General features: G+C 35.1%; 1 protein-coding gene across 1 annotated transcript in view; it reads left to right on the top strand.

Moving 5' to 3' along the window:
* The first annotated feature begins 6,956 nt into the window (after positions 1 to 6,956).
* LOC132934377 (unc-112-related protein-like) overlaps positions 6,957 to 24,563 on the top strand; it is a 97,746-nt gene continuing 80,139 nt past the window's right edge. Inside the window, exon 1 of the mRNA XM_061000690.1 lies at positions 6,957 to 7,527. Coding sequence (XP_060856673.1) covers positions 7,383 to 7,527 — 145 coding nt within the window. The 5' untranslated portion in view covers positions 6,957 to 7,382. The remainder of the gene's footprint in view (positions 7,528 to 24,563) is intronic.

Raw genomic sequence — 24,563 nt, 5'->3', positions numbered from 1 at the left:
ACAATCCCTCTTATATAAAAAGTGCTTATTTGCAGTTTCGGGATTGTACCTGTTTATTCTAATTTACAATCATTATTTAATTCCGTAATTCTACTTGTTTTATGAATACTATATTTATTAATTGTTTACTATCTATTACGTCCTGGCTTATTTACTGTGTTTAATAATACTTATTCATAACATTATTATACAATTGTATTATAATAATTTGTTGTTGTATTTAAACAAAAATTTATTTAATTCTGATCTTAAGATATTGAATTAAAATATGAATTATATCAATAGTTATGTAGCTTATATTATACAAGGCAATTTACCAAGCATATAGTATGCTTATATAATATATTATATAATATGTTACACTTTATCGATTATGAATTTATTTAGAATATTTGTGTACTTTGAAATATTTGTTACATTTTTCAATTTATGGAGTGATGCTATGTGGTTATAGAAACTTTTTTTTTTAAACGAAAGCCACCCTTTTCGTACTGCAAATTGTACTGCCAAAGACAGGCTGATTTGTTTTTTGAAATCGTTAATATCGAGTATAAAAGAAAATTTAACGTGAGTTTCTGAGATAACAAAATGTGTATAATAGTTAAAAATATATGGGTATTGGGTTATCTAGGGTATGTATATTTTGTAAATATTAGTAATTAATATAAGTATAATATCGTTGTCCGTTATTGAAAGGAAAGAAGCTTGTATATGCTCCAAACATCGACTTCGAAAGAGGTTTCTAGTAGGCAACAAATTGGAACTAGTTGGTACTTTTAGGAGGTCAACGTTTAAAATTCTCAGTACCTACTAATAATTGATAAGAACAAAAAAAAAACACGAACATTTGTTAACATTTTCATATTGATATATCAAAATAATTGTTTGGTAACCTTGATTTTCAAAAAATTAGACCATCTTCACTCAGAATCATTTTTTATCGTAAAATGTATATGCGAACAACCCAAAAGTTCGCATTATATTTTTAATTGTATTATTATTACATTTGTAATGTATTACTCATTAAAATAAATAAATATTATTTTCCATCATTATATTTAGTTATTTCATAATTATTTCGTGTGAAATTTATATCTCATTGACCGGTACCTACTACAGTGTCAGAAGTCAAATGGGTATGTCGTTTATGAATGAAAAAATGTGTATAAACGCTGATCTATATTCTGAAATCTTATATTATATATTTTACAAAAATGTATGTTCCATCCTAGTAAAGTAGTGAATTTTTATACTCTGATATTATCATGTTGTGACGTTAAATTTTTAATTTGCAGCACAACCATAAACGTACGTACACTACGACCAATTCATGCTTAGAAGATAATCTTGTTTATAATTTCTATATTATATATGCATAATATACAAACCAGCGCACTGAAATAGGTGACATAAACAATAAAATATGCAAATATCTATAATAATAATAATAATCATTTATGCTAAACATTCCATATTAACGAAATATAAATGGCAGTTGGTACATTACCTATGCGTAAAAACCGGCCGTCCTATTTTTAAGGTATGATGTAGTCGTGTTTGGAACCGCCGAGATAAAACCGTGTGTTCTATATACATATATGGCGACTATATTCAGCGTGATATTAAACTGAATCCTTAAGACTTAAGTTGTTATGTTTTACGGACAGGACTTTAGTGAAGTACTTTTTAAATGTATTCATAAAAATCCATACACTCGGAATAAATTATAACACTTTATAGTACCCATATACTCGTAAAAATTACACTTCGTAATCATACTTAAAATATGGGATTTTCACCGATTTAGGATAATCGTCACCCGTCGATATTATTATATAATTTATAGCCCTAATTTAAACTTTATTATTCAAAATGTCTACTAACGCTAGAGTATACTCACAATGAGTGAATATAATTATTTATTTATGATGATAACAACTTTCCTAGTGCATTCTTTTTTTTTATTATTATTATTGAACTTGAGCCCGGCGACTATGGTCATTACTCATTAGCAGTTGTGGGGGTTATGTACTGTGGTTGGTAAGGTTGGTACGGTAAGGTGTTGTTATGGTAGGTAAGCATACGTGTATGTGTTGCAGGTTTCAACTACTACGAACCCGGGTGGTCACCCATCCGGGAGTTAGTAGCTGCGGGCGTTACTTACTCTCAGTCGCATCGCGCGACTGCCGGGAACAGCCAACGCGATGTGCCAAGCCTAGTGCATTCTGTATCGTCTGAAAATGTCTCCTTAGATTCGAAACCATTACAATAGATACATAGGTATAATAAGTGTATAACGTATATAAAAATGGCCGGCACATGTCGGCCTGGATCTATTGACTTAAAGATCCATTATTCTGTTGGTCCCCGGGGACACCAGGCACTTTTTCACTCTCAAACTTCAACCCTTCAAAATTCAAAAAAATTGTTATTACTACTTTTTGTGGTTGTATAATTGTGTGTAATTCACAAAAAATGTATTAATAGGCTTAGTAAATTAGAAAAATAACAACTGCCAATAATATTATACTATTAGTATACACTATATATATCATAGGCGGATACACATTATAATACATTAATCACTTGGGGAACATAACACTCACTCAATTTACAACTTTTTCAAAACCATTGGTATAGACACCAACATTAAAAATAAGATAACTAATAACTAAGTAAACATGTAAATAACTTTAAAATATACTTTATACATACCGTATATACTAACCGTAATTGCAACACTGTAATTTAGCAAAGCAAATAACCTAACCAATTAATGTTAATGTAAATATTATAATTGTAGACCAATAACCTAGATGATGTTGAAGCTTTTACACTCAAAAATTTTTTTAAAAAAATACATTGATGCGAAATTATAATTTTTTTAAACAAATCTATTTATTTAGTCTATATTACAACCGTTAATATAAAATACTGTAACTTCACAAATCACAAGAATAAATCAAAAACACCTAAAATCAATTAATATAATATTGAATAGGTATGCTATTAAAATTAATAGTTATACTATACCTCAATAATTAATTGTAAACCAGCATAGTATTATACAGTAGTCGTTAAACTACGTTGTTCAAAATACTCCCATTTCACTAATATTCAAACTTTATCGCATATTATTGTTATCAATTACACATTAACTATTAATTTATCATTTAGTAATTTTTTGTGATATGTAGATTTTTTTAGATTCTGAGCGAAGCGATGAATGTATTGATTTTATAATAATGTGTGATTTTTTTTTATTTTTTTATTTTTGTGTCTGTCATTGTCATCACTTTTTAGGACAGTAAAAACGCTTGGATTTTCTTCAACAGTACCTTTTCTGATAGGAAAGTGAATCTAGTTGGTACTTTGGGGGTCAAAAGTAAAAAGTAGTTCCCAGTAATTTTCAAAAGCGACCTGAAAAACAAAAGAAAAATTAAGAAAAAACGGGAATTTTTACGCAAAATCTGTTTTCGAGAAAATCGATTTTGGTTTTTGGTGCAACTCTAAAACAAATGACCGTAGGTGTATGCAATTTTGATATATTAGCATTTTCTATACACCATAACATTTTTCAAATATTTTGACTTATTTTGAGCTGTTTACGGACATTTTCAGTTTCCAATTTTTTTTCTATAAATATCAATACAATTTTATTTGTTGGTTAAAAAAGCTTGAAAATTTAATAGAAGGCTCCTAGGTTATTGTTTCAATGGCAGATGAAAAAAATTAAAAATCCATAGTCACGATTTTTATTTGTAAGCATTTAAAGTTCAAATCTTGACAAAATACGTACAAATGACGAAAATTTGCAAATTATTTTGAGTTAGAAATTCATAAAAAATGTTCTTTTTAAATCTAAGATTTGAAAATATAATACAAGATTCCTCATTCATTTTACACTTTACATAGCAATTAATTAAAGTTAATGCTGTAAGAGTTTTAACTGACTATCTACGCATATGTAATTCATAAATATTTTTACATTCCTATCGTCCATATGAAGGAAAACGTGTAAAAATGAAAATATTTTGCCCTCCCCCTGACAAATTCCTGCGGATGCCCTCGATGCCGGCCCATGCCGCGGTTTGTGGTTTGTCATACAACGACGAAACGGGCGATAAACGAAATGTTAAATTTACATGTCATTATTAATTTCGTAATTTATGCCATAGTATAGGCGGTTATCAAAATATTGTCCCTCACAATTTTTAAATATACTATCGGATAGGAAACATCACCGAACAGCGTTATAGATGTGGAACGAGGGAAGGTTACTGCAGACACTCGAAGACACTCGAAATAAATCACAGTTTAACCGGAAGCCGATTGCGGATGGGTTAACTGACATTATATTATTTGTTTGTAATTTCTACCCCTCAGTATAAGTGAAAATGTTGTGTAATCATCGAGAGGGGGGGGGGGCAAAGCTAATAATTACATTTATAATATATATTAGAGCCGTTCACTTCGCTCGTAATTATTAATTCCAACAAGACAACTTACAGCGTCTTATACAAGATAAACAATTTAACCATAAAAAAATATAAAAACATAATTATAATATGTGCCTATATACTCTTGAACATTTCAAAAGTATTATAAACAGAAATGATGACGTCATCAAATCAACTAAATTATAATTAATTAAATATCTGCTCAAATATTGTTTGATAACATTAATTAGGTACTTACTTAGAAAATAGATTTTTATTACATATTTTCATCAACTCAGAACGGCGCGACGCGGATGACAGCTGATAAAAAAAACCACTGAAGAAATTAAAGATGTTACAATATTAAATTTATGGCCATTCAAAATTATTGAAAACACATTTACAATATTATTGTAATGGGGGGGGGGGGGCTAAAACATGTGTGTCGGTGTCGGTTTTTCCAAATATTCAGCAATTCTATGAAATATGAAAATTGTATTTTATATTTCAGTTGACACCTTTATTATATACATAATACTTTTCCACTAATATTCTGTCCGATGCCTATTTAGGGGGGAGGTTGTTACGTTACGGTGTATTATATCAACAAAAATTAGTTCACAGGAAAAACTCTCATGTCTCATTCATGGTTTTTTTTTTTCTGAAAGATGAGTACTTACTTTCAGGTCGTATCAAAGCCCGAATTTTCATTTTACTTTAAATAGTGCTAGAAAAATACGTTTGAAAAATACCAGATATCGTGCATATTATACAAATTCATGTTTAAGCTTTTATAATTATTTTATAACTTTGAAAATCGGGCTCTGATCCGGACCTGCAAAATGTTGTATTTTTTTAAAATAAAACAAAAATTAACGAAATCCGACTGTCCTACACGAGAGTTTTTCCTGCAGTAAGACGTCATATTTTCGTATTTTTAACGTACCAGCTCCGGCGCACTTAAGACTTCTTAGAGCCCCCCCTCCGAGTTTCATACTAAAATGCCTCTCAAGTAGTCAAGTCCACACATACCAGTGACTGGAACCGAACCTAAAAGACCCGGTTCTGGAACTGAACCTTAAAGAACCAGTTCTGGAGCTGGAACATTAAAAATATTAGGAACCGGAACCGAACCGAAATTAAATAAGTTCTCTTAGGTTCAAAAATAAAATAATTTTGTTCATCATAATTTAATGATATTAGTGTTTTGTGTATAAACTGTGTATGATCATATTATTACGAGTTTTATAATATTTCTCATACTATTAATAATTAAGTCCGCATTTCGGATAAGTATTTAAAATTATTATTTTTTTCGGTACCTAAATTATCTGGAACCGATAACGAAATTATTTGGAACCGATACTTTAATTTTTTTCAGAACCGAACCGCAACAATTATTTTATTTTTCCATGGAGCGAACCAGTACCGGAACCGATACCGATAAATTCAAAAGGTTCCCGTCCCTGATACATACGTATATATATATAACATTATACCATATACTATACTATTACCACGGTATAATATTATTATTATGAACACGCGGGGTCGCGTATAACCGTGCGGAATGTGAAGAAAAAAAACGAACCTGCGTATTCAATTAGTATTGTCGTGTGCGCGATTCGTCGTCGACTTTGTTTCGTTTCGCGGTAGAAAAATAAAAAAAATACAATAACAATACGTGCGCCGAAGGGTTGCAGGAATGGAAAACGAAAGAGAGGCAAGGCATGATAACATGCCCTCTAGGTCGACCGAGCCGGTTTTTGGCGGCATTGGCCGCGGTGCGATAATGTGCACCGCGGGCGGGCGCAGGCCACCGTTTCGTACCATCGCGATACCGATTCGATTCCCGGCTTGTGGTATTTGCCGCCGACAAACGTGTACCGCACGCGACTATCGTCCAATATAATGACAATATAATATTACGACGGCGGCACGGTACACGGGTGTTGTTATAATAATAATTAATAACAATGATATTATTGTCGTGTTTCCGTGCGCCCGGTCGGAGAGGAGATGGATGGCGGTGGAGAAAATCCGACGGAAGACGTGTGCGACCGCCGCCCAGCTCTGCTGCCCGGTAGCATCTCGCTGGAGGCGGAAGGCATACCGGCCGAGCACATACGAAGAGGGCACGGCGGCGGACCATCTGCACGACGCGTCGCGACGACGACGACGACGATGTCCACCGCCGCCGCCGCCGATGTCGTCTACCGTAGCGTCCTCTCGACGACCGCGTGTACGGCGGCGTTGGTGGCGGTCGCTGCGATGCGGTCGAGGTCACATTTTTGTCTTTGGCCGTCGGCGGCCGGTTTCGTGCCATCCTCCCCACCGCCGCCACTGACGACGACGACGACGACGACGACGACACGGCGTGTACCGTACCACACGTTGCCGCCGCCGACGCCGACGGCAGCGCTCTCTCCGACGGTACGGAGAAAAATATAAAAAATAATAATAATAAATGTTTGTCCGCGTTATCACGTGTCCGCCGCGCCGCACCGACGGCTACCACGACCGCGACTACGACCGCCGCCGACCAGGACCACTCCACTGGTGCTCAGTACGCAAACGGCCGCCGCCGCAGACTGTCGTGTACGTCTCGCCGACCGACATTCGCACCGTGAAAACACCAATATTTGCGTACACTCGTAATAATAATCGTAAGATACAAACCTCGCGATCCGGGAGTTTTTCGCTCGTTACCACATACCGTATACCGCATCGACGCAGACGAATTTTTCGACCATGCGGCCGAACTCCCGCCGTTGACCGCGGCGCGACCGAACTTTACCGCCCCCCCCACAACCTCCCCCTCCGCGTTACCGCCGGTTTTCGAAAACACAACAAATCGGTAATAATAATAACACTGCGTCCGATTTCGATTCGTTTTTTTTTTTTCGATTTTAAATTCGCGCCCGTCACGACGAAAACATAAACATGACCGCCACCAACGGGTTCATCATCGGCGACGGTTCTTGGAACCTGCAGATCTACGTGTCCGATCTGCAGGTGGAACGGACGCTGCGGGTTAAGGGTGACCTGCACATCGGAGGGGTCATGCTCAGACTCGTCGAAGATTTGGGTAAGTCGTCTTGGCAATCTTATCTTTACGACCCGGTATAATACCACTGTACACGAAACCTCGCATTACGAAAACTCTCACTTTACGCGGACCCGGTTACTGTACCTATGTAGGTATACCATATTTGGTAGTAGGCAGGTAACAAGTAGTTGGTATCGCATTTTTTTTTTCTTTTTCCAATAACAATAAGTATCGTTTTCAATGGTTCATAAACGTTTACCGTTAACCGACGATAAACATGAATTTAAATAAGTTAATAATATTGTTTATCACGCGAGTGTTGTTGTTACCAAAATAACCAGAAAACATCTGATCGTTAATATTATATTTTAATACTAATAAAAAAAAAAAAAAGTATGAGATTGAAATTAGGTCGTCGATTTATATATGGAATATAGATCCGTTTCAAGACCAAATAAAAATAGGTCTACCTTGAAGGCTATAATATTATATTTTTGAATTCTTCCGCAAAATTAAAAATACCTAATTAGATTAGCTTATATTTTAAATATCCAAAGCTTTGCGTTTGTGGCGCAATGACTTTGATGATACATTTAGAATAAACAAATGAAAAAGTTCCGTTTTGTTTATTTGGTTTAAAAAAAGAGTTGAGCTAGACATGTGGCAAGAAATACGAATATATTATATACCTGTTGGCTGTAATGTTAAATTTGGTCTTTATCATTTTTCTCGATCTCCCATTTCTCTTCGCAACTATATTATGTACTTGGCCAATATCATAGGTACTAATGATTTCAGTTTAGTCTTAAAACGGGGTTTAATTATTACATATTTGAATTTAAAAGTAACTTGATAAAGTGTTAACATAAACTAGGTATTTAGGTACACAAATAAAATTATCCGGTTGTCTCGAATTAAGTCTACCAGAATCAAAGCTGGTTCGATACCTAGGTGATTGATATTATTATAATATTTCACGAGAATATTTTCCACTAATTTTCAATCATTGATAGCCTATAGACTATAATCTATACATAGGTCGAATTATACAGAATAAGTTAATACTGAATACAATGTGTGCTGAACACAATCCAAAATGTGTTTTTACATTTACTTTATTACTTAACACGTAATTTATAATTTAGTCAATAATATTAAGTTGAATATTTCTTTTTTCAAATAAATATTGTTTATAATATTAATCCCAAAATAAAAATAAAATGTCTACAATAGACGGACCTCGTAAAAATGTTTTACTGCATTGCATGTTTCTATGTTTGAGATTTATGTTCATTTTATTGTAAATCTACCAATCGCTATACAGCTTAAAACTTATTATGAAACAGCTTCGTAGAAACAAGAAAAAACAATGCATTTGTTTTATTAATTACCATTTACCAATGTTTTAAATATTAATATCTGTCATTAAACACGATTTAGTATAATAATACGTGTACCCACCAATATAAATAAGTATTAGTAAAGTTATTACTTATTACTTATTAGTTATTACCTATTAGCTATTACATAATTTATATTATTATTATTGTTCAACTCTGAAGTTTTTCGTTATTATCACTAATTATCAGTTAAACTATAAGCATACTTAGTAATTGTACACGAGCATGCATGTATAATTTTCCACGAACATCGATAATAATGCAACCATAACAATATTATTATAGTTGCCACCATTCATGATTTTAGTATGAGTATAAAAGTTATTATAATTTACAAGTTATAAATTATACCTATGAATGTGTGGCAGATTTGAATTTGAATACAGTTTTATTAGGTCGCTCAAACAACAGTGTACAATAATATTTCCTTTTTTTATTATTCACTACATACATATTCAATTTTTATTTATTTGTATAAGTATTTTTTCCCCTTACTTACATATTTGTATGTTTATCTTTGGTTTCAGTTGTTCCTACTCTTGAATTATTATTATTATTATTGTGGCACTCGATTAGTAACCGATTGTCATCTACCATAACTGGAATCGAATTTGTTATGCTGGTCTAGTCGTTAATTTGCTTTTTTGGAATTATGTTTGAATCAACATAAATTCGACTTAATGTAGGTACTGTGCATTTAAAAAAAACAAATTCGAATACAATAGACTCATAAACTCGTAGTATACACATGTATATAATTTAGCTTATAAGTCTTATAATGTTTTGACGGCGCATGTTAAAAAAAAAAAAAAAATAAAAAAACAATAAATAATTATATGCACATTACCTGTGAGCAGGCTGTACTTATAATAATATTGTACTTTATATGCCAACAGTAGTTTATTATTGTCTACTACTATTGTAGTGATGTGCGAGTTTGTTTTTGTAATTATGGTTAGTTAATTTAAATTTGTTATTATTGAATAATATTATACATTATTATTTTTCTACAAACCAAAATGTTAATTTTAAAAATTAATTAAAATTGTCAACTATTTCATTATTGACTTAATTTAATTTTGGCTTTTCTATAAGCAACTTGGACAAGCCTCAACTCGATTAATTTTTTTTTATCTTCATTTAACACATCACAAATTAGAGACGACAGGCACGTACAACAAGTACCCATACCTAAATAGAGGTTAGACCTGTGCTTGGCACGAAAGAATGGATTACAAGTTACAACAAAACATTACAAGCACTTGTTTGTATTAATGCCTTATCTAGACTGTCCAAACAATGGTATATATTATATTTTCTGACTATATGCGTATGTGCGTTCAAAGTTAAGTTGTTTATTCATTTTATGACAGAATGTTTAAAAAAAAAAACAACAGAAAGAATGCGGAGGGAAAATACGTAGAATTATGTTAACGGCGAGATTGATTGTAGACTGAAAGAAAACATGCAAAAATTTAAATCTGCATGGTCAGCTCTCGCCTTGTTATTATTATTATTTATTTTTTTTTTTACATACCGAAAGCCTGCGTGTACCGATACGTGTTTATTTTCATTATGATAAATTTACGACTTCTTGGCCACTGCGAGCACGCACCTACCTAAACGAGAATATCGGTACTGTTATATTATAGCTCCCCCACGGTAATAACCGTATCATATTGTTAACAAGATATTTTTTTCGTTGTTCGTTCGTTTTATGATCCATTGCCGTCAGTGTCAACTCTTGACGAAGACAACACGATTTTCTCACAATAATTATACTGTTTTTCCAATCTTGCATCATCTGGTGCTCTACGGCAAAATAATTAAAGTAAACACGGTACTATAATATAGCGAGATGAGGAATTTATTGTTTGTTTCTCGTATGGGAAATTAACTAACCAAACATCATAAAAATAAAAACAAATTTATATTACTAGTTGCTATATACTTTAGTCACTATACCGTTAACCGCGTTTGGATTGCTTAGAGCACATATTTGGTCGATTGCCGTAAAAATGTGTCGACCACTCGACCCCCTAAAACAGAAATAGCATCCATGCATGTTAAAGTTTTTCTTAGTCAAGAATTATACTTGCGTTTATAATATATATTTATATGCCATTTTACAACGACACCTACGACCGTGGGTTTTTTTAAATCTCTATATTATCTTGACTCTTTGGAAATTTAGTTTTTATATTTTAACTTATAATTTTATATATGAGTATATTATCACACTAAGACCAATCAATATATACTATATTTTGGTTTTGTAGTATTTCCGTAGTTTTAGTTTATTCGTGGAACGGATAAAACTCACAAAGTGCTGTATACTCATAGAATATTCATAATATTGTATTAATACAATATGTCACGTAATACATGATAATTTGTATTCATCTTTAATAGTCTTTAAATTTTATTATTTTTTTATGTTTAATTAATTATTCAGGTTTATATAAATCGTGTGTACCTAATACCTAATACTACTAAATTATTATGAGAACCTATAGTTTTATGATAAGATTTTTTTTAGCCTAATTTAGCTTACCTATTACTTATCATGAAACATATGACTTATTATATTTGACTAAACTTTACTTTTACAGATTTATAATAATTTATGGTGTGTAGGTGCTTACATGTATTATTATATAGTTCTTATTATATTTAATACAATGATTGTTTACTTAATGTTGTTTATTCGTATCTATATATGTTTAATCTATATTATTATAGACTATCGGTCCATTATGATAAAATAATAACGTTTCGAAACCCATAGTATATGATCACCGCAGTGCACTGTGTATAAATTATGTGACTACTTATATCGTCTTTCCTTCTTTCCCTCATTTTTATGCACCTTTAACAATATATCAAACGTATAAGGTCCAACCATAACAGATGTTTCTTATTGTCCTATGTATATCCATTTCTTATTGAATGGGATACTAATTTATTTTTTTTTTCGTTAATAGCTAGGTATACCTCTAATTGGTACGTTTGTATAATACAGCTTATACAACTGTATATTATATAGGTACAAAGACTATAATAATTGGTAAATATTTATTTATGGTTAAAAGTGATAAAACGGTAGGTAAAGGTTTTTCTAATTACGTATTAAATTGTTATAGACCTACATTTTGAAGAAAATATCAAAAAGTAATAATCACCCAAAATTGTATATTATATTATGATTAATGCTGCGATACTTTCATAACGATTGAAATATCATAATATATAAAAATAACGGGCTTGTATTTGTATTATATAGAGATGAACAAAGACGTCATTTGTTTAATAAATTATTATGAAACTCTCTGGGATGTTATGACTATTTTGTAGAATACATTTATTGTGTCAGGAATTGAGAACGCAATAATTTCATCCATTATTACAGTTTTAACCAAAGATTTAATTTTCTTTTATATATCTACTACGCTAAAAACGAAGTTATCGCAGGACCATCTCATGTCACGTGTCGGGAGTCTGTGGGAAGTTATCTTTGAACAAGGATTGATTTTAAGTGGCGCCCCGCGCCAGGCGCCGTTTTAATGCGTTTCCACTATATTTTTTTCTTTACTCCTCAAGGGTGTTTTATCACTCGAACGACCCTCTTCGTGTTTGTGCCCAAACACGGAAACTAATGCAGTAAAAAATAAAAATCAGACTTAATTTTCGTTTTTATTTTTAGTCTCCCCTTGTCGTACATTGTTGTGAACGGGCACTTTTACACAATTCAATTCTAAAATCATATAATAACACTTTACAAATCTTGAATAATAAAATGAGCATATTATTATATACACTATAAACACGTCAAACTTCATATTTTACGGCATATTATCAAAACACTGCGAGTATTTTAAACGGTATTATTTTAAATTACACGTTTGAATAATATACGGCTATAATAGCAGGCAGAAAATGTTGAAAAATTGTATTAACAGTTTAGTTTAACATAAATTAGTTTCACCGTCATGAGATAAAAAAAATAATATTTTTAGTAGTTTTAAAAATAGCGTGGTTGTGTAGGACTTAATAAGAGAGACGCGCGTGTATATGGTATTATAATATACACACAAACACATCTGTAGTAGATGTAAGAGATATATAGGCACTCGCATCACACAAATTACGTAAGCGCAAGAAATCCTTAGAAAATACATTGAAAAAAGTTAAAGGAATTCGCTTGCTTAAAATTAAATTGTGCAACGTTTTCGCGGGTGTATAGTATAGTAAGTCGTAACTATTATGAATACGAGCGTTTACTTCAATGGTTTACTGTGGGATAAGGCTCGGAGACGGCGAGACTATAATAGGCGATGACTAACGATAAACGTATAGTACGCGTATTTCGCACACAGCCGGTCGGGAGGGCTGAAACAATAATAAGTTTATATTATGCTGCAGTATATAAAAGTGCTAGTCACCGAGCGACATTTCCCAAAACTGTGATCGATAATTAATTACTATTTATTATGTATGCGTCGTGTATTGGCCGGAACTCGGCGATCTTATTGTTTGTGAAATTATATAATTCCGGATTAACGGTGACACTAACTAAAAACAAATTCCGCGCTATGAAATAACATATAAATCTGCAGCCTGCTGCAGGCCAGTTGCGCCGTAGACCCGTCGAAAGATACGTATATATTATATGGTCCCGTGTACATCATGATTCATGGTAACTTAATATTATAAGCGTGAAAATAATAATACTTAACACATATTATATCATAATGTATAACATAATGTAGGGTTTATACCTATTACGTAGATATAGATATAGACGGGAGTGGTAATTTTCAGTCCGATTCGATCTCGTCGGAAACGCGTAAAAAACTGGCGCGCGCGCTCTTGTACCTATGTATAAAAAGTGGTTTTTTTTGAAATTATTTTTTTATACTCGTTTTCTATTAACCCTATCACCTGTGTATGCCTACGACGACGACGGCGACGGGCCCAACCCACCGCCTGCACCACCGACACATATACAATAGGCGCACACGTATACTAATACAATAATAAATGCACGGCCGTTACATCCGGTGTTCTTGGGATGGGGGGGAGGGCTGCGGTGGGAGGCGCACACGTTTACTTACACGCGTTTATTATATTCTTTTGATTATGAATATTGTTAATGCTATAAAGAGTTGGCGCGGTCGGAAGGAACTGCTGTGCAGGCGCGAAAGACGCACGCAGTGTCCGCCTCCGCCGGAGATGATTCCATACGTCGCAGTCACGTATATAGTCAGCTGTGGCTGTGGCTGTGGCTGCGGACGAACGCGTTGCCGCGCAGATGGTCGTTAGCTGTACATAATAATATAATAATATTATATTGTAGGTCGTTGGAATTTCGAAAAACCGTGTTGGCCGGGTGCAGCCGGGGCCGGCTTATACAGCGCGGGCAATAAATATCTCATCGGCGGGTTATATACGACTGCCGCCGCTACACATGTATATTATATATAATATGTGTGTCGTACCGTACATAATAATGTATATGTATATATATCCGCCGACACGCTACTCTGCGGGTGCGCCATGTGGTCGGGATTATACGCAGTCGGTTTTTCGTCGTATATTTATTTTTATTTTTCTGAGCACCCCTGACCACCGCACGGCTGTAAAAATAAACCTTAACCCCCCCCCCCCCCCCAAACTGGCCTCACTTTCCCGCCACGGGCCATATACTATAATATACGCGCGAACCGTCGCGGTTGTCGTCGTCTTTCTCCGCAAGTCCACGTTTTCGAAAAGTTTCGCCCGAAAACATGGCCATCTGGCCATCGAGCTGTGACGGTTTCTGACAATTTCCGACCCCCATCGATCCACTGAACCCCGGCCCCGTCGATCATAATGTATCGCATTAAAATCACTGCGTGTATACCTATATATACATATGAACATATTATTTATGTGTAATATTCGTTTGTAAGCCGCGCCGCGTCCGTGACTGAGAAGTATATTACTCTCGACCCGTAATTCCGTGCACATTTTACACTCTTGTATATTATGCCATAAAATAATAAATAACCATATTATGTTGTGCTACCGTTGCGAGGACGAACCGCATTCGGAGGCATTCGGTTCACACACACTCGCGGGTACCTGCCGTGTACAACATATATGTACATTATTATGATACAATATTATAATGTGCGCTGTATACGGTCCAATGAATCCGAACGTTTTAGAAAAAAATTTTTAAAAATGTTTCGTCCAAACGTTCCACTCTTCTTCTCTATATTGATGGTGAATTACGCTTCATACTATATGATATATGATGTATAAAATATTGTGTATACCTATACAACGTTCAGTGGCTTTGGAAATAAAAATACAATAACGATCGACGTCATTCCTACGTGGCTACTGTATTGGCCGTCGGGGTTAGTGGTATAATACAATAATTGTTGTACACTTTAGCGCTTTACATAATAATATAAGAATAAGTCATCTGCAATGTACCATTCTCGGCACACGTGTACCTAAATAATATAATAATAATGAAATAAGGGACGTCTTGTATATACCGTTGAGAGTTCCGACGAATGTTTCCAGCGAGGATAGGTACATCGCGTGTATATTGGTCGGCCAGCCGGGGCGCACATGACCCGCACAATAGTCGGCCGACCGATGGGGTTATGTCGTTTGTCATTATTATTATTGTTATTGTATTGCCCAACAGGTTTTACGCGCAGCGCCGTCCCCGCCGCATTATAAATAATAATATATTATATACGTATTATATAAATGTATTATATTAAAATTAAAACGGTGAGTGTAGTTGCTCTGCTGCAGTGTCGTGCTCGTGAGAAACCGTGTGTGATGTATGTACACTTTATAGGTGTACATACGTGCGCCTCGTCATATTTTATATAATTGGGTTTGAATCGAGCCGAGTAACCGTGGGGGGGGGGGGGGGGGGGTGAGAATGCGAGTAGGGGTCGAAGGGGTGAGGGGATGTTCTGCACGTGATGGGGTTTAAATTAGAAGAGTATACGGAGTGCGGGATTAGTCGCATACCCCCATCGCCGGGACGGCCTGTCATTGCTACTGCTGCAGGAGCAGACGAAAGTCATCATCGTCATCATCACGCCGCCGCCTCGACCCTGAAGAATTAAAACGATCTCTGTGTTTGTTGTTATTTTTACGTGCAAGTGTCAGTACGTTTCAAAATACCCGCCATCGACGTGTAAAAACGAAAAGAAATTTCCGACAGTTGTTAATGTACCTATATAATGTGTATATACATAGATCGTATAATATGCGCTTCAGCTCTGTCGCGTGTATTTTAAAATCGTATATAAAATATACACAATGCGATATTATAATATATGTGCATTGCACAGCACGTCGAGGCCGCGATATACTTGGCCAGTTCGACTTTAATTTCGGATAGTAATAATAGTAATTTATACTTAGTATATATTATAATAACCGTATATATTATAATTTTTTGTTCCTTGACGTAGTACTACGACTGTGGTAGTAATGTGTTCGAGTTTTACTACTGCGATTAATTAACTAGTGTGCATACAGACGCATAATATATTATGTGAGTCCGGCACAGTCGTGGATAATATTAGAATAAATAATAATAATAATAATTATGTATACGTCGTATAGGTACGCGTAAGCAATATTTACAGCTGTCGGTTTGTTGAAAGAAGTGTATGTGTTGTTTACGACATATTAACAGGCACTCTCGGTCGACTATCGATGATTCAAACCTTTGATTACTGTTTGAAACTTTCGGTAATTTTAATTAATTTTCGTTCCCTTCAAAATATCGCATTAATTCGAATAGAAACAATGCATTTAAGTACACTCGGTAATTCATAGTAAAGTTTTAGGGAAAACTATCCGTCAACACACGATAATATTCGAAGTTCAACACTCGGCAATTCAAAGTTCATTCACCAAAATGTATTTCTTTTAATCTATTTCGTCAATATCGTTTACAACTGTGTATAATTTTGAATATTATTTCCGATAACTATATCAAAATATTATCGTAGGCCGTAGGTACATTTTTTTTTATAACTCGGTAGTTCGAATTTTTTTTTCCAATCTTGATATTTCGAACCACTCAACAATTCGAAGTCTTGGTAGGTAATTCGAAATTTTTCATAAGTCCCGCCATTTTCAAACTATCAAAGGGTCGACTGTAATATTATAATACCTACATATTATGATTTGCTCTCAAATCGAAGAAAAATATTCTAACGTTTGTTCCGTCTTGCCTATACCTGGTGTAAATACGTATAGGCATCTAATTATAATTGCTAAAAAAAAATGAATACCTGCTACAATTATAAATTATTATTTTAAGATACTTATTTGCTTACATTGTACGCGGTCACGCCTCGTTAATCACTCGGACAGAGATGTTTAGCGCGCAATATTCACGGGCCCGGCACTCTGTTTTCTTGCAGTATTTAACATATTACAAAAGCATTGAAATTAGTACATAATATTTAGTACCCCTCGAACTGGTTTTCGCCGAATAATGTGTGCGAGCGATTATGGTCGTCCCGTGTATAATAATATATGATACCCACAACAGTGTATACATTATAATTTATTATAATATGTATATGGTAAGGACGACGATTCGGCTTTGTACGCAAAACGAACCCGTCCTATTTGAACACCGAACCGACTGCAGGTCGGCGAGAGACCCGACCCGCGGCCTAACCGAAAGACGTTTTGATTTTTCCGTTCGACGACTCCTCGGCTTCTAATGCCCTCCACCGCGCTACGTAATAACTAATAATATATATTAAACGAAGTATACATACACATATATACGATTATATATTATTAATGTGGCATTATAATATTATACATAGGTATATTAATGTTGTACGTACATAATTACAACTCGCTCGTCATTATGAGTTTTTTTCTTTTCGTTTTTTAAGTATACCTACCGTTAAGTAAATAATATGCATATAACCGTATATTATTATTATTATCATCATGACATTAATATTATTAAACATCGAGTACATGTACGGACGCCATCGGTGCTTAATAACCGAATTAATTTCTTATATTATATATTATATACAGTTCAATTAACCGATTATTATTATTATTATTATGACGTGCATAATAATGTATCAAACATTATATTATATACCTATATACGACGAAAAACGGCGCCGTCGCGACTTTACAACAATATATAATTGGTCTGGACGCGTCTATACACGAAACGTTTTACGAATAAACAAAACACAGACGTCAAAAATTGAAGGGAAAAAAACAAGTCGCGTATATCGAAAATACTTGTAAGCTACGACGTATAAATATGTGTCCCCGACGTTTCAATTTACATCGACACGTGACCTGCGCCAGATGTTCAGCAACCATGTCCGCGGTATATTATTTCGGTAGTAAAATATTAACCAAGCAGAGTCGACTCTGGATTTTTCGTTCAGAGCACGGGGCAAACGGCATTCGTTTTCGAACACATTGCGCTTTGTCACCGTGTTTTATGGGTGCATGCAGCCGGCTAGTGTTATTGTGAGCTGTAAATTATAACTTTTAAGTACCTAGGTATAATTTACGAATTATAATTAATGTATGAAGGCCCGTCACCAATAACCGCACAACCATTGACATTATAATGTCAATAATTAGTAATTACCTATTGTGTTATTATTATCGATATACAGTTTGTACGTCAATATTGTTTATAGGTACGTACGCTATTTCATCATTAATACAATTTTTGGTACTTGCACTTTGAAGTCTGCGGGATGATACGGTTGAAAGGAACGCAAATATTGTAAATGTCATCTTATATATATATTATGCAAATATGATACATTGATACCTATTATAATATTATATTATTCGGCGTTTACTGACGAGGATGCGTCGACAGGATGTTGGTATACACCGAACGTTGCAGGTTATGCGATGAATATAATATAATATACGCTGTGGTAGATTGTATTCATTTTTTATCGGCCAGGCCGGGGTTAAATTTAAAACCGAAAGAAGATCATGTAAAAGATACATCGATATCGAATCCTGCAAGGCCACCGAATGATATATTGCGGGACATCGATACGTCCTCCCGCAATTGATTCGTGAAGTTTAATTAATTAGTTCGTAAGCAATATAAATTCGTGACTATCAGTTGTGGATAGTGGGTACCGAATTCGTAAGTAACGGTCGGGTTTTAGGAAATGTTACCGTAAAAAATGCTGTACAGTGGTGTTATAATTATTTATATGCGGTATAAACGACGACGGAGCGATCAGAAATCCGTGTTACAAAAATTGTGGGGTTATCATAAAATATTATAATCGATAATATAATAATATGCTTCTCGTGAAATATCCTTAATTTTCGTAACACGAATTTCTGTTCACCCGGTGATCCGCGTATTATACGTTATTAGTTATTATGATACAGCATAATGTAAAATTTTATTGTAAGAAAAAAAATCGATAATCTCATAGTTGTTAATATATTTTACTGTTGATACGAGATAGGTCATTCATAATATATATTTTTACGGCGTACACGTATTCTCGTGCACATTATTTTATATGCGGCGTGTACAAAGTACTTAGTTAGCGTTTTTCTTTTATTTTTTAAAAAAAAAACACACACAATGAGGTCAGTAGAAAAATTAAAATGGGTAAGTGATAATATATAGCTGGTAATTACGTCAGGAATATATTAAACGTTATATATAACATACAATTATATATTATTAAACACGATGTCATGATGATGGACATGAAACCTGACCCATGATAATGTTGCTTACGAATAATATTTTATAAAATTGATTATTCAGTGTACATTGACACTATGCTAGGTATATTGACTGTTCTGGTTAGTTAAAAAGTTTAATCGTTTCGATGACATAATTTATTGTTATTATACGCGAAATATAATATAATAAGTATAATACATGTGTTATACTCCCGCATATGTAAAAGTGTATGTTCGATAAAGTGTTGGTATAAAATCGCGGGCGGTCAAAGAGATGGGGGGCATATTCCCCCGTGACCTTTTTTCAGTAGGTATATTATATAATAATATGGTATCTTTTTTCAGTATATTATATTTATAATATGGTATATTTTTTAAGAAAATAATGTGAATTAAATAAATATAATAATTTTTTTTTATATAATCCGATCTTTACAATATGTTTAAGTATATTATATCGACCCACATATAATCGGATAACCCTTAAATTGTGCGTTTAAAACGATCAAAGTGCATGTTAGAAAATCAGCCTCGTCCATAATCCCCGTGGCAAAATCGTTCGACCACCTTCATCTATTGTATTTTCATCGACAACCGATGCAGCGGCGGGCTTCCGGCGAGTGGTGCGACCAACGAACGAACCGCCTTCGCTGTAACCACAACCGCGGTCTTAAAAGTCACGACCGTGCCCTTTCGAACGGCGGCCTTATTCTCGTCGTATGTCTATAATAATACTATACCGAGAACGACAACAGAAGATGTGTACTATATAGCAGGTATCGCCTACCCCGTCCACACGGTACATATTAAAGTCGTGGATGTGCTGCCGCGTTTACCCGGGATTTCCGGTCGTGCTCGCTGGGTCATGTGTTGTACCGCACCGCCGCCGCCGCCGTCAGTACACAACGTAAATTATAATAATGCGTTTGTATATGTATAATACGTATAATTATTTAGAATACATTGTGCGTGTGTGTGTGTGTGTGTGTGCACGGAAACAAAGACCGTACGACGCGCACGCACTAAATAATATACAATATATTATGATATGCCATCGAGGACGTCGATCACACGTGCTGCAGCAGTCGTCCGGATTGCCACACGCGTTTCCCGTCACCACCACTGGCGGCAGCAGCCACCGCCGAGAGGGTTCGGCGTATAAATCTCCGGGGAATCTGTTTTCGAAGAACCCGAAAAACAAAGACGTCCGATTATTATTGGAAATCCGTGTGCACAGATGTCGGAGCAGAGTTTTATGATATTATATAATATATACTACGTACGTTTTATATTGTATAGAAACGTTTTCGATTTACTCCCGAGATGCATCATGTGGTCGCGCGTCTATGCGACCCAACCTAGCCTAACCCAAGCAGTGGAAAAACGCATATAGGTTCGGAGAATATAGTATACTCAATCTCATATATATTATTATGGCGTACGGTCTCTCCAATCCGCGAGGGTCATCGGGACAATGCACGCAACTGCAGCGCACTATGGAAAAGTCGAAACTATATATAATATTGTATAAATTAAATAAAAAAAAACATACGATCTCTTCTATAGGTATACTATAATATAACATTATGTTGTGCACGGTAAAGGCGTCCGTATGAAATGTGGATCGATTGAGACTATTATCGTGGTGGTGTTGCACATATTATAATGTTTTATCCCGGAAATTAATGTCGGAGGACGCGTCGTCATAACCATCACTATATAGGTATGTACATGCACTGCACACACACACTGTCGCATAAACCTATATAAAAAACATACATTCGTATAATATGTCTATAATATTGTTATTGTAATTATTTTTGTACAATGCATTTTTGTCTGACGTGAATCAAATCGAAAATCATTCACAACTCTTCCTTGGATCGCGTTAAAATTGTATAGGTACAAAGATTATACACTGTAAACACTGTATAATAATACAATATAATATACGCCGCATGCGTTTGACCTCTGCAGCGACAACCTCCTCGGGCATTATTTTCAATTCCCGATGATATTAAAAATTACGTGTGTGTGGTGTGTGTGTCGTGTGACGGTTTTCCGTCAAAATGTCGAATTGTCCAACGTTCAGTGAATCTATATATTATGATTTATGACTTGTGATTTCGATGCATTATGCGCATGTACAGTTTCGTCGGCGTTCTCACGATCAGCGTTTATTTATTATTTACGCAGTTTTTAAGATTATTAATGTTCGGCGGGTCTAAATTCTTCATACTATTCGAATAATCTTACATGGGAAAAAAAAAATGTCGATGTCGAAAACAATTAATAGTCCTTTCTTCACAATATGCGTTTCGGCCACGTGTACGGTTCCCAAGGAGTTATGGCCATTTTGGGTTTCCGTATATACATTGCTCGACGTTCCCGGAGAAGTAAAATGTTTATGTAATGTAATATGATGTCGAGGCGTTATTATGTTTGGTGATCATAAACAGAGTCAGGGTTGGGTTATTACTTATTATTTTTGTCCCCATATGGCGGAATGTTGTTCTGGTCATCGTACACTCGTGTGTCGAAAAAAAAAAAATAACGTTGCTTATTATTAACACAAACAATATAACAAAAATGGTGCGTTCGCACTATATATACTATAGGAATCATTCTACTGCATAGTCGTCGAATTGGTTTTATGATTATTTCGTAGGACGAACACATAATATTTTTATATAAAATTCGTTTGTAGAAAATATTATATATCTGTTTGTTACATGGGCACGGCATTGAAGCCATAATTAAAGCAAATATAATATTATAGTAGGTACACCTGTCGAGTGTAGTCGTGTCAATCGTTCTCGTATACCGCCAGGTGGCCCATTAGTGATCTTCGCTCAATTTTTTTTTATTCCACGTATTATAGATACATATAGGTACCGCGTCGCCCGACCGACCAGTAAACACGGACGAATCGAAAATGCAGATCTTAAATTGTCATAAAAATCGTTGACACGTTGTGAGTCGTCGTAAAAAAAAATTATTTTAAATTTAAAGGGATTTTATAAAAAAAAGTGACGTACGGCTAAAACAGCTGCGCAGTTGCAGGCCTGTCGATTTGTTCTCATATGTAATACGTTTTATATATGGGTGCTGAGGTACTTAGGTACGTAGGTACATTATATTATTATTACATATTATTATATTGTTATATGCGCGCGCGGGAGTGTAAACAAATTTTTATCACGGTGGTAATACAATATTATCGTATTAACTCTGCTGCAGTCGCGCGTGAACGGCAGAGATGTCTATTATATGGGCCTTATAAGTATATAGTGTTTGCACTCTGCAGCTTTGATTCCTCGTCTGCGGGTCGCGTTCTCTAAAACGCTTTTCTGTCGTCGCGGTTACTGCAGCTGCAGTTTATCGGAGATCTCATAGATCATAGATATAGTGAATAATTATGACGATCGTCTGCAGCTAAGAGACGGTTACCGACTACTGTGCAACCGATGTTTTTCTTCAAATTAGACGCGTATAATATTACTAATAGGCCGGGTCTAGACGGAGACACGTTTGCTCGGGCGGCACAGGTCGGGGCGGCTTTTCTTTGATCTTTTTAGACGGCTCGTCTGCAGCCCACGATGGTCCGAAATTTGGCCGTGGCAAACGAATTCGTGACGTCGCGCTGTGGTGCAGCATTGTGCACAGCCCGGGAAATGATACTTATACGCATTTCCACCTGCAGCAGGATCCGGCTTTAAATTATCATATCATATGTTATTATTATAATCACAATTTTTGTTTCGATAACGTTCGTAAACTATAATATTATCATAATATTAAATATAGGTGCGTATTACACGGTAGCAGCCGTATCGTTATAATGTATATTATACATATGATTATGTACATCGTATACGCATCGACTGCGCCGAAGTCGCCTCCTCCTTCGTCGACGACGTAATTAAAATTAAAAACCTTCGAAACGGTAGATATAGGCACATACAATAGGTTTATCTCTCGTGTGTATGGTACAAGACCGGTGGAAGAATAATGTGTAAACATGAAGAAAACTTCCTCGCGTATCCGCTGTTCGGACGTTGTAAAATTGTCGCCGACGACGATCGCTCGGATGGCCGCGCGGGCGTGAGCCCAATAAAATATTATTATTATTTTATTATTGTTACGATATTAAAACAACATCAACAACAATAATGATAATGATAATACGCCTTCGTAGCCGCCTCGTACACGCCTTATTGCCGCTACGGTATACATTTTTTTCGGGGGCTCTCGCGCGCATTCTCTGCGTATAATCATATTATGTTATGTACAATATACATCACACAAGCGTGCCGTTAATAACATTATTATTATTATTATTATTATTATTATTATGTTTATGCATATTATACGAAATACCGACCATATGTTTGCGTGCATATCCAATATCCTGTCCTGTGTGTGCCGTACAAGGGATACGCCGCGGCCGCGACCCACGCGCCGCGCAGGTTGCATAACTTTTGTCTCGTGCGCGTAATTCGAAATGCACACTCGCACGAGAACCCATCGTCGTCGTCGTAGCTGGTTTATTTTATTATTATTATTATTATTATTATTACTATATACGATATACCTGTGCCGTGGTATATACATCATATGAATTCGTAATGATAATATTATGCCGTTCGCGTTCGGGTGTCGAACTGTGTTGCGTGGGCACTGCAGACCTTGAGTGTGTGTGTGTGTGTGCGTGTGCGTGTGTGTGGGCCAATATAATGAGAGAGAGAGAGAGACTCGCGTAAAATGAACTGACGATAAAAAGAAATTCGCAAATCTCCGAAAAAAAAAATTTTTTTTTTTACTAGGTGCACCGGAAACTGCGCACGGCGCACACGTCCGGTATATACGTACACATATATATATATATATATATAAATACTTATTCCGCATACGTCT

This window comes from Metopolophium dirhodum, chromosome 1 (genome assembly GCF_019925205.1).
Source record: "Metopolophium dirhodum isolate CAU chromosome 1, ASM1992520v1, whole genome shotgun sequence".
Classification (NCBI taxonomy): Eukaryota; Metazoa; Arthropoda; class Insecta; order Hemiptera; family Aphididae; genus Metopolophium; species Metopolophium dirhodum.
The sequence above is the reverse complement of the archived record's forward strand: the minus strand, read 5'-3'. Positions and strand labels throughout refer to the sequence as shown.